Raw genomic sequence first — 11,953 nt, 5'->3', positions numbered from 1 at the left:
AGTTAAGAGAAAGTAAATGTTAAAAGTTAAGAGAAAGTAAACTTTAAAAGATAAGAGAAAGTAAATGTTAAAAGTTAAGAGAAAGTAAATGTTAAAAGTTACGAGGAAGTAAATGTTGAAAGCTGTGAAAGAGTTAATGACTGAAGGATGGCGATAACATATTTGTAATATTATTACGGGATAAAAAGCTTGATCTTTATGAGTGATCGTTAAACGTTTTTGGGAAAAATGGCAAAATAAAATAATGTTTAGATTAGAGACAAAAAGTTAATGCGTTATCAAGACGCTACTGAATCAAGAGAGAATGTTCAGGGTTAAGGATGAAAATTAGGAGTTGAGGAAGCAAACTGAAAGTATAAAAATGTGGAGATAGGGAATAAATTGTTGATATGCAGAACGTTTTGGCGGATTGTTGAGGTCTGAGGAGAAACGTTAGGGGCTAAGAGGGGAGATTATTGGCTTAGGAAGAAAGTTAAGGGGGCTTATAGGATGTTGTTGACTGGGTAATAAATTTAACATCATACAGGGGAATTTTTCTTTTACTGGAGAAGAATGTTAAGAGCGTTGAGGAGAAGTCATTGGTTGAAATACATTTATAATGAAGAAATTCAAGATAGAAGAGAGTGTTAAAAGATAAGATACTGAAGTTGCACATGAGTTTAGAATTATAAATGAAAGTTATAGAAAGTTAATGATGGTGAACAAAATAATAGAAAGTTAAAGAAAACTTAAAGAAATAACTTAAAAGTTAAAGAAAACATCAGTTCCCAGGGCCGGGACAGTTCCCAGGGCCGGGACAGTTCCCAGGGCCGGGACAGTTCCCAGGGCCGGGACAGTTCCCAGGGCCGGGACAGTTCCCAGGGCCGGGACAGTTCCCAGGGCCGGGACAGTTCCCAGCGCCTGGACCGCTGTGGCCGCTCAGTCATCGTCATTTGCCAACTACATGCAAAAATAATTCCGCGTATTGGATTGGGTCTACCAACTCCAAAAGCGGCGGCAGCCACTCTCCACCAAATACCAATATATGAAAAAAATGACGCGTGGCTCAGTCAACTTCGCGCGCGTGAGAGACAGAAAATTGGGAAATTGTCAAAAACCTGTAACACCTCAGTGGAGTGAAACACACTGCTGGTGCTGTAAACACCATCAGATTGAGGTAACTGGGTGAGCAGCAGCACTGCGCTGCAGGGTGAAAGAAAGGACTGAGGCGGACCGCTGGCATGCAGGGAAGTGAAGCTGGCGGTCTGACCGTACACAAAGGTGTTTATTGGTCAGATGTATATGTATACAGGTGGAGGAAGGCGGCCGCCATTGTGAGCCAACAATACCTGAAGAGACGGGGTGAACACCGAGCCGGAGCTGGCCACTGACAAGGAGTTGTGATCACAACCACGGGGAGAGGGACAGGTTCACAGAGACGCTGTGGGTAGGCACGAGGTGATGATCACGGGAGACGGAGGCTTCATGCTTCTCCAAGTTGTGGTATCTGTCATGGTCTGTCTGTCTGTCTTCTCTCCTGTCACTGACGGCCGTCAGAGTCTGTCTGCCTCCTCTGTTGTCACTGGCACCCCGCTAAATACTGACTACCGTCATTCACGTCTCATTAGAATTTTTTTATATACTGGTAAATTTTTGGACTGTCATTCAGCTTGTTAATGTGAGCCAGTCCATTAACATTTAAGTACACCGTTTTGAGCATCATTTGCATCAAGTGCTGACGAATTACCAATTCTTCATTTTTTTATACATTTCTTTGTTACCAGATAAATGTTTTTTTATTTGGATTACATTATTCAAGAATATTAACCTTGCAGAATCTTCCTCGTATTCATGATGTTTTGACTTTGTGTGGAGGTCGTATTAGAAGACCCAACAACTCACTCTTTGTTTATGTCATATTCTTTCTAGTTCATCCTCCTATGTTGGCTGTTTGCCGTCGTATTTATTTCCTGCAGTTAGCGCTCTTATTCCTCCAACAGTCACCGCTATTATTCTAGTAGGAGTCATCGTTATCATACTTCCCTGATCCATCATTACCACACTTCCCTGATCCATCATTACCATACTTCCCTGATCCATCATTACCATACTTCCCTGATCCATCATTACCACACTTCCCTGATCCATCATTACCATACTTCCCTGATCCAACATTACCACACTTCCCTGATCCATCATTACCATACTTCCCTGATCCAACATTACCTCACTTCCCTGATCCATCATTACCATACTTCCCTGATCCATCATTACCACACTTCCCTGATCCATCATTACCATACTTCCCTGATCCATCATTACCACACTTCCCTGTTCCATCATTACCATACTTCCCTGATCCATCATTACCACACTTCCCTGATCCACCATTACCATACTTCCCTGATCCATCATTACCACACTTCCCTGATCCATCATTACCATACTCCCCTGATCCATCATTACCATACTTCCCTGATCCATCATTACCACACTTCCCTGATCCACCATTACCATACTTCCCTGATCCATCATTACCATACTTCCCTGATCCATCATTACCATACTTCCCTGATCCATCATTACCACACTTCCCTGATCCATCATTACCATACTTCCCTGATCCATCATTACCACACTTCCCTGATCCACCATTACCATACTTCCCTGATCCATCATTACCATACTTCCCTGATCCATCATTACCACACTTCCCTGATCCATCATTACCATACTCCCCTGATCCATCATTACCATACTTCCCTGATCCATCATTACCACACTTCCCTGATCCACCATTACCATACTTCCCTGATCCATCATTACCATACTTCCCTGATCCATCATTACCACACTTCCCTGATCCACCATTACCATACTTCCGTGATCCAGCAATACCACACTTCCCTGATCCATCATTACCACACTCCATTGATCCATCATTACCACACTTCATTGATCCATCATTTCCACACTTCATTGATCCACCATTACCACACTTCATTGATCCATCATTTCCACACTTCATTGATCCACCATTACCACACTTCCCTGATCCATCATTACCACACTTCCCTGATCCATCATTACCACACTTCCCTGATCCATCATTACCTCACTTCCCTGATCCATCATTACCACACTTCATTGATCCATCATTACCACACTTCATTGATCCATCATTTCCACACTTCATTGATCCACCATTACCACACTTCCCTGATCCATCATTACCTCACTTCACTGATCCATCATTACCACAATTCCCTGATCCATCATTACCACACTTCCCTGATCCATCATTACCATACTTCACTGATCCATCATTACCACACTTCTCTGATCCATCATTACCTCACTTCCCTGATCCATCATTACCACACTTCCCTGATCCATCATTACCTCACTTCACTGATCCATCATTACCACACTTCCCTGATCCATCATTACCACACTTCCTTGATCCACCATTACCACACTTCCCTGATCCATCATTACCACAATTCCCTGATCCATCATTACCACACTTCCCTGATCCATCATTACCACACTTCCCTGATCCATCATTACCATACTCCCCTGATCCATCATTACCACACTTCCCTGATCCATCATTACCACACTTCCCTGATCCATCATTACCATACTTCCCTGATCCATCATTACCACACTTCCTTGATCCACCATTACCATACTCCCCTGATCCATCATTACCACACTTCCCTGATCCATCATTACCACACTTCCCTGATCCATCATTACCATACTTCACTGATCCATCATTACCACACTTCTCTGATCCATCATTACCACACTTCCCTGATCCATCATTACCATTCTTCACTGATCCATCATTACCACACTTCACTGATCCATCATTACCTCACTTCCCTGATCCATCATTACCACACTTCCTTGATCCACCATTACCACACTTCCCTGATCCATCATTACCACAATTCCCTGATCCATCATTACCACACTTCCCTGATCCATCATTACCACACTTCCCTGATCCATCATTAGCACAATTCCCTGATCCATCATTACCACAATTCCCTGATCCATCATTACCACACTTCCTTGATCCACCATTACCGTACTTCCCTGATCCATCATTACCTCACTTCCCTGATCCATCATTACCATACTTCCCTGATCCATCATTACCACACTTCCCTGATCCATCATTACCACACTTCCCTGATCCATCATTACCACACTTCCCTGATCCATCATTACCATACTCCCCTGATCCATCATTACCACACTTCCCTGATCCATCATTACCATACTCCCCTGATCCATCATTACCACACTTCCCTGATCCATCATTACCACACTTTCCTGATCCATCATTACCATACTTCCCTGATCCATCATTACCACACTTCCTTGATCCACAATTACCATACATCCCTGATCCATCATTACCATACTCCCCTGATCCATCATTACCACACTTCCCTGATCCATCATTACCACACTTCCTTGATCCACCATTACCACACTTCCCTGATCCATCGTTACCATACTTCCCTGATCCATCATTACCACACTTCCTTGATCCATCATTACCACACTTCCCTGATCCATCATTACCATACTTCACTGATCCATCATTACCACACTTCACTGATCCATCATTACCTCACTTCCCTGATCCATCATTACCACACTTCCTTGATCCACCATTACCACACTTCCCTGATCCATCATTACCACACTTCCCAGATCCATCATTACCATACTTCCCTGATCCATCATTACCACACTTCCTTGATCCACAATTATCATACTTCCCTGATCCATCGTTACCATACTTCCCTGATCCATCGTTACCATACATCCCTGATTCATCATTCCTACACGTCAATTCATCACATTCCAGCCTCATCTGTTGGATGGTTGTTCATGACCACAACCATTATATTCCCTCGTGTTCTTACTCCTCCAGGGTTAGATCTTCCAGGCTTTCTCAAATTATTATATCTTTCTTTCACTTTCTCTTTTTGTGTTAACTGCTACTCTTTTATTTTCGTAATTAGGTGCGAAGCTTCATGGATATACTGCATCTGGGATAGCTAGTCAACAGTTATCACATCTGTTAAAACATCATAGTCTCTCTCACTTTCCCTTCACCCCTTGATATAGAGATTTGATCTTCTTTAGTGAATGTAATTGAGAAGCGTGTGTTGGTTGACCTTTTGGTTCTGGTTTCTCTACTGATTCTTCTCATTGGTTGTTTGTTATGTCTGGCCGGATGTTCAGAGGGGGTGGGGGAGCATGATGTAGATATGGGCGGGGTTCAGTTGAGAGAGTGGGTGGAGCATGATGTAGATATGGGCGGGGTTCAGTTGAGAGAGTGGGTGGAGCATGCTGTAGATATGGGCGTGGTTCAGTAGAGATGGTGGGTGGAGCATGCTGTAGATATGGGCGGGGTTCAGTGGAGATGTGATCAGTTAGGTACTTAACATAAGGCCAACCACCACAGATGGGTCGGTCACTGCCTGGCATATAGTTTTAAGAATAATGATGAATTGAGTCGCTCATAAGGATGTTTTTATCATTAGGTAAGGGTTAAGCTTTTTGAACAAGTTTCTCAGAAATAGTCACTGGCCTTTCACACACACAAACAAAACTGTGTCTATAATAACGCCATGTGGGAGGGAGGTTGAAAGACTCACTCTTTAGTAACACTAAACTTATACGTTAAAATATGACAGAAATATTACCTGTGGCGCCAAGTCCTCGCATATCAATATCGAGAAACGTCATTAAAATATATACTTTTTGACATTCATTAAATAAAAATCACTAAATGGCTATTGTTACAATACTTATACCTCAACAATTAGTTCAAAAAAATATCATTAAACAACACCACACACACACATAGCATATCTACTGACAACATATTATAAATACATTCATGAATATATATATATATATATATATATATATATATATATATATATATATATATATATATATATATATATATATATGTCGTACCTAGTAGCCAGAACGCACTTCTCAGCCTACTATGCAAGGCCCGATTTGTCTAAAAAGCCAAGTTTTCCTGAATTAATATATTTTCTCTATTTTTTTTCGTATGAAATGATAAAGTTACCCATTTCATTATGTATGAGGTCAATTTTTTTTTATTGGAGTTAAAATTAACGTAGATATATGACCGAACCTAACCAACCCTACCTAACCTAACCTAACCTATCTTTATAGGTTACATTAGGTTAGGTAGCCGAAAATGTTAGGTTAGGTTAGGTTAGGTAGGTTAGGTAGTCGAAAAACAATTATTTCATGAAAACTTGGCTTATTAGGCAAATCGGGCCTTGTATAGTAGGCCGAGATGTGCGTTCTGGCTAATAGGTACGACATATATATTTATACATATATTTATATATATATATATATATGTCGTACCTAGTAGCCAGAATGCACTTCTCAGCCTACTATGCAAGGCCCGATTTGCCTAATAAGCCAAGTTTTCATGAATTAATTTTTTTTCGGCAACCTAACCTACCTAACCTGACCTAACCTAACTTTTTCGGCTACCTAACCTAACCTAACCTATAAAGATAAGTTAGGTTAGGTTAGGTAGGGTTGGTTAGGTTCGGTCATATATCTACGTTAATTTTAACTCCAATTAAAAAAAATTGACCTAATACATAATGAAATGGGTTGCTTTATCATTTCATAAGAAAAAATTAGAGAAAATAAATTAATTCAGGAAAACTTGGCTTATTAGGCAAATCAGGCCTTGCATAGTAGGCTGAGAAGTGCGTTCTGGCTACTAGGTACGACATATATATATATATATATATATATATATATATATATATATATATGTCGTACCTAGTAGCCAGAACTCACTTTTTGGCCTACTATTCAAGGCCCGATTTGCCTAATAAGCCAAGTTTTCCTGAATTAATATATTTTTTCTATTTTTTTTCTTATGAAATGATAAAGCTACCCATTTCATTATGTATGAGGTCATTTTTTTTTTATTGGAGTTAAAATTAACGTAGATATATGACCGAACCTAACCAACCCTACCTAACCTAACCTAACCTATCTTTATAGGTTAGGTTTGGTTAGGTAGCCGAAAAAGTTAGGTTAGGTTAGGTTAGGTAGGTTAGGTAGTCGAAAAACAATTAATTCATGAAAACTTGGCTTATTAGGCAAATCGGGCCTTGCATAGTAGGCTGAGAAGTGCGTTCTGGCTATTAGGTACGACATATATATATATATATATATATATATATATATATATATATATATATACATATATCACTGAAAACTCACACCCCAGAAGTGACTCGAACTCATACTGCCAGAAGCAATGCAAATGATGTACAGGATCCCTTAACCACTCGACCAACATGACCGAACAAAAGAGGATGGTAACCGAGGCAATTTCCATCCCCCCCCCCCCCATCCCCCCAGGCACTCGGTTGGTAATCTTGGGCATGGTATTTTATCAAATATTTTCATTCTTTGGGGCACACGTGAGGAACACAAATGCGAACAATCCTGAACGGTCTCCAGGTATATATTCCACTGAAAACTCACACCCCAGAAGTGACTCGAACCCATACTGCCAGAAGCAATGAGTGTTCCGGCAGTATGGGTTTTTGTGTTATTATTCCCATTTGCATAGGCAGGAGCTGCCTCGTATGGGCTAATAGGCCTTCTGCAGTTTCCTTTATTCATACGTTCTTATGTTCTTATGTGCTTCATCCTGCATTTTCCCCTATGTATCCCTCTTGTTTTTACCTTTATTGTACTTGTCTTATCACCTGACCCCGTACGGGTATAAATCAACGAGTTTTGTAATTTCTTTTCACTTGAGAATGACCCATTGAAGTTCGAAACGTTGTGCAAATTGTATAAATAAGTGTAATACATTCTATAGTAATTCACATTTTTCTTCACCTTGAAATAACGAAAATGAGTTTTGGAGAACTCCTCTTTCAGTTAAGGCCTGATGCTAGAAAAATAGTTAAAGGGACAGAAGCCCTAAATCAGAAGATAGTATATATATATATATATATATATATATATATATATATATATATATATATATATATATATATATATATATATATATATATATATAAATATATATATATACATATATTAGTATATTTTGGTAGCAGTCTTTCCTGTAGACATATATTAATTAATATGACCGAAAAAGTAAGATTAATAGTTCTAACACGAATTTTCTATATTTATATTGTTATGATCTCAGCCTGCAGGAGAAACGAGTCTTCCCCCTTGAGAGTTATTCAGCAAGCCTGACCTAACCAGAAGGTCTAGGATATATAGAGGCGATAACACAGATGTAAAATAGCTGGTTGGATATGATGAACAATTTAAGATTATGGGCAGTGAAGAAGAAAACAGATAAATGACTGGCTAGGAGATGTGGACATTTTGCTGGAGGCGTGAGGTCTCGCTTCTGGAGGGCTTTGACCTCACTTGAGGCCAGACATCACAGGGGGAAAGCCGCGCTCCGTTGAGCTCCTGTCAGAAAGGAACCCCTAGTGATATATCTCGAAGAGAAGAGAAGTGTGCAGACATACCAGCTGTGGAATTGAGCTGGGGACGTGTGGTCTCAAGTCCTGGGCGACGAGGAGTGTTTATTAAACTGCCCAGAGGCATTATCGTGGGCCATGGCAGCGCCCTGAGCAAGCTCCGTCAGAGGGAGGAGCGCGCTCGACTAGACAATCTGTGGTAAGCACGATTTAAGCCAGTTCATAGTGATTGCTTGTAGTTGGTCGTGTGCCCAGCGACAGTAGCAATGTTTATTTATAAGTTTGACATGTTTTGATAAGGCAGAAAGCCTAAAATAAGAGAGTGGAGAGGGAGAAACACAGAGGGACGTCCGTCCCCTCTGAGCGCTGGCAGGTGACTGAGAGCTCCCGACGGCGAAGGCCCCTCCCGGAGTGAGTGAGGCCCACCAGGCAAGGTGGAGCATGGACCCGCCCAACGGGGGAGTCCACTCTCACAGTATGTAGAGGACAGATAGAGGTTTGAGGCAAACATATTGTGTGATTATTTTTGTTTATGTGTTAAAGGGGAAACATTTTTATTGGAGTGTCGATGGGTTGCAGGTTTGTCTTTGGGGAAGAAGTTGCTGAGAACTTCGAAGCCAGCACAGATGAACTGATGAGACTCCAAGGTAGTGGAGCAGAGGACCTCAAGCTGTGAGGAGAAGCAGTGAAGAGGAGTGTCACGTGCTTCTGTAGAGGTGGTGAAGCACCATAATTGCTCGAGGAAACTTCATGGTGTAGCAGCCAAGAGAGCTGTGGAGGACCCTAGCAGAAGGGTGAAGCACCCTAGTTGCTCAAGGATACTTCATGGTAGCAGCCTGGAGGAGCTGCAGAGGATCCTGGTAGTGAAGCCCGGAAGAACCTAAAGATCAGGGTAGTGAACTTCTAGAGGTGGAAGGGAAGTTCTGGTGGATTACTTGTAGGGAAGTGATAGTGTTTGTTTGTCATTAGCGTGCAAGACGCAATGAGAGGTGAGTGATTGTTTGCATTCTTATGTCAAGGAGTGTTTTATACTGTAGTTTAGAGTTACAGTCGTAGGCTGGATTACCTACAGATGTATGTGTTCTAGGACTGATAGAGTGATCGATTGATCATTGTTGTGTATCAAGGAACATTTATACTGATATATGTTATTGCATTCAATGCTGATTTTCCTTGTACATGTTTATAGATATATTCTCTTGTTGATCGTGCAACATTGTAGTATAAGACAATCTACTATTGTCTTATACTATATATAATCAATATGTATATTGATCTACTTGAAGAGGTAGACAGTATCAGGTGGGGAATCAGAAGATAGGATACCACTTGATAAACTGATAATAGAGTTCTGATGGTGTTGGAGTGCACCCTGATGGTAATAGTATAGAGTATAGGATTCATTATTATTATATGTGTATATGTATTGTGTATGTGCTCTGTCCAGTAAATGTATTCCAATTTGCTGGCATTTGACCTTGTCCTAGTGAGGCTTCCCATGAAATAGTACAGAAGGAGAGAGAGAGAAAGAACCAAAAACCACTGCTGTGGACAGGGTTGAAGGTAATACTAATAAGTCAAAAGGGGATTGAGGAGATCATATCACATAAGGAGAGAGAGGGGAGCCACAGCGGCTTGAGTGGGTGTGTGCACGTGACAACGAGGCTGAGTGTTGGAGCCGCATCCCCTAAACGTGTGACGTTGAACCCCTCTCCAAGAGCCAGAAGCGCCCAAGGGTGATCTCCTAGAGAGGTATAAGCACTCATAAGCGAGTTGTGGGTTGGGTTGTCCGTAGAGAAGGATCAACGACGACAACAACACCAACCTACACTATAATAAATTGGGGGCCTGTGTCCGGGAGAGTGAACTGACACACCCACACCCTGTCCAAGAGTGGATTTGTATACCCCTTGCTGGAATAGATACACTGTGTGACTGCAGGTGTATATTTTCTCTCTTGGGAAGACTCACAGGACAAGATGGATAAGGTGCAAGCGTTTGTGGAGTCAGGCAAGCCTGAGGACTTGGAAGGTTGCACGAGGGATCAATTGAAACAAATAGCAGAAAAATGTGGCATTAGGTTGAAAGCATCTAAAGTAGCTGGGATGAAGGATGAGACCCTGAGGCAGTTAAGAGCCAAAAATGAAGTGGTAGAACAAGGAGCCCAGAAAGGAGCTGAAAGTGGAAAGGAGGATGATGGGCTGGATGAAGTGAGATCCCAGGGATCAAGTAGGAGCAGCAAGAGTAGCTGCAGTAGCAGGAGTAGCCGAAATAGGAGCTTGGAGAGATTCCAGTTAGAGCTCCAGATGCAGCAACAACGAGAGGACAAGGAGAGACAGTTCCAGCTGGAAAAGCTGAAATTAGAACTCCAGATAAAAAATGAAGCCGAGAAAGAAAAAGAGAAAACTAGACTGGAAATAGAAAAGGAGAAAGCAAGACTAGAGGTGGAAAAAGAAAAAGCCCAGGTCGAAAAAGAAAAAGAGAGAACCAAACAAATGCATATAGAAGCGAACAGAACCTTGGCTGAGCAAAGGATTGAACATGGGTTGCCAGAGGGCACCGCCCCGGTATCACACTCACCAGATGTTAGGATTAGGGAGAAGGACATTCCCTTGTTTGTTCCCGAAGAGGCAGAGAGCTTCTTCGAGCATTTTGAAAAAGTAGCCAGCATCAAGGAGTGGCCACAGGAGGAATGGGCCCAGTTGGTCCAGTTAAGATTGACCGGTGCAGCCAGGGAGGCATACACCCAATTGTCACTGGAAGAGTGCCAGGATTATGCCACGGTAAAGAGCAGCATATTGCGCTCGTTTCAGTTAACCCCAGAAGCTTATAGGAAGCGCTTCAGAGAAATGATCAAAGTTGGAGCATGTACGTTTGCTGAGACAGCAAGGGATCTGGAAAGACGATTCCAAAAGTGGATTGAGGCTGCTGGAGTTGGATCTTACGCTGACCTGAAGCAACTGATGGTCATGGAGAAGTTCTTGGAGATGATGCATCCCGAAACAAAGTTCAAGATCCAAGAAGCAGGGATAAAGGAGGTGAAAGATGCCGCAGATAGGGCGGATATGATTACCGAAGCATATAAGAGCTTGAGGGAGAACAGAGTGAAGAATGAGGTGAGACGCAGCAATAGCAGACCTAGTGGAGTCTGGGGAGGAAGAAATTATGAAAGACCCAGAAGAGTCTGGGGTGAAAAGAATTTTTATAAATGGGCAGATAAAAGTAAGTACCCTAAAACTCAGAAGAGTAGGTCGCGCACTTCGTCTGAAAGTGAAGATGGAGGAGCTAAACGAGAAACTGATCATTATCCAGGAAGTCAAGAGCCCAGTAAAGCCCCACAGAGTGCAGGTAGTGTGCCTGGCCCGAGGAACTCTCATGCGAGTGGACAAAGTCAGAGCCACTCTGGTACATAT

General features: G+C 41.9%; 1 protein-coding gene across 1 annotated transcript; it reads right to left on the bottom strand.

The window, feature by feature from the left end:
• Positions 1-327: 327 nt before the first annotated feature.
• On the bottom strand, positions 328-4,876 carry LOC138360834 (uncharacterized). Its single transcript, XM_069320350.1, has 5 exons — positions 4,702-4,876; positions 4,318-4,446; positions 3,598-3,726; positions 2,782-3,078; positions 328-347 (listed from the first exon to the last, which is right to left on the bottom strand). Exons 1-5 carry the CDS (start codon positions 4,874-4,876, stop codon positions 328-330), a joined length of 750 nt encoding a protein of 249 aa, XP_069176451.1.
• Positions 4,877-11,953: the final 7,077 nt, after the last annotated feature.

The sequence above is a fragment of the Procambarus clarkii genome, unplaced genomic scaffold (genome assembly GCF_040958095.1).
Source record: "Procambarus clarkii isolate CNS0578487 unplaced genomic scaffold, FALCON_Pclarkii_2.0 HiC_scaffold_123, whole genome shotgun sequence".
Classification (NCBI taxonomy): Eukaryota; Metazoa; Arthropoda; class Malacostraca; order Decapoda; family Cambaridae; genus Procambarus; species Procambarus clarkii.
The sequence above is the reverse complement of the archived record's forward strand: the minus strand, read 5'-3'. Positions and strand labels throughout refer to the sequence as shown.

Excerpts from the sequence above, each read along its gene's own strand:
- LOC138360834 (XM_069320350.1), bottom strand. The coding sequence starts at position 4,876 with ATGAGGCTGGAATGTGATGAATTGACGTGTAGGAATGATGAATCAGGG. Across the intron at positions 3,727-4,317 it reads TGATGGATCAGGAAAGTGTG|GGAAGTGTGGTAATGATGGA; the intron begins GTAATGATGGAT and ends ATGATGGATCAG. Across the intron at positions 3,079-3,597 it reads TGATGGATCAGGGAAGTGTG|GGAAGTGTGGTAATGATGGA; the intron begins GTAATGATGGAT and ends ATGATGGATCAG.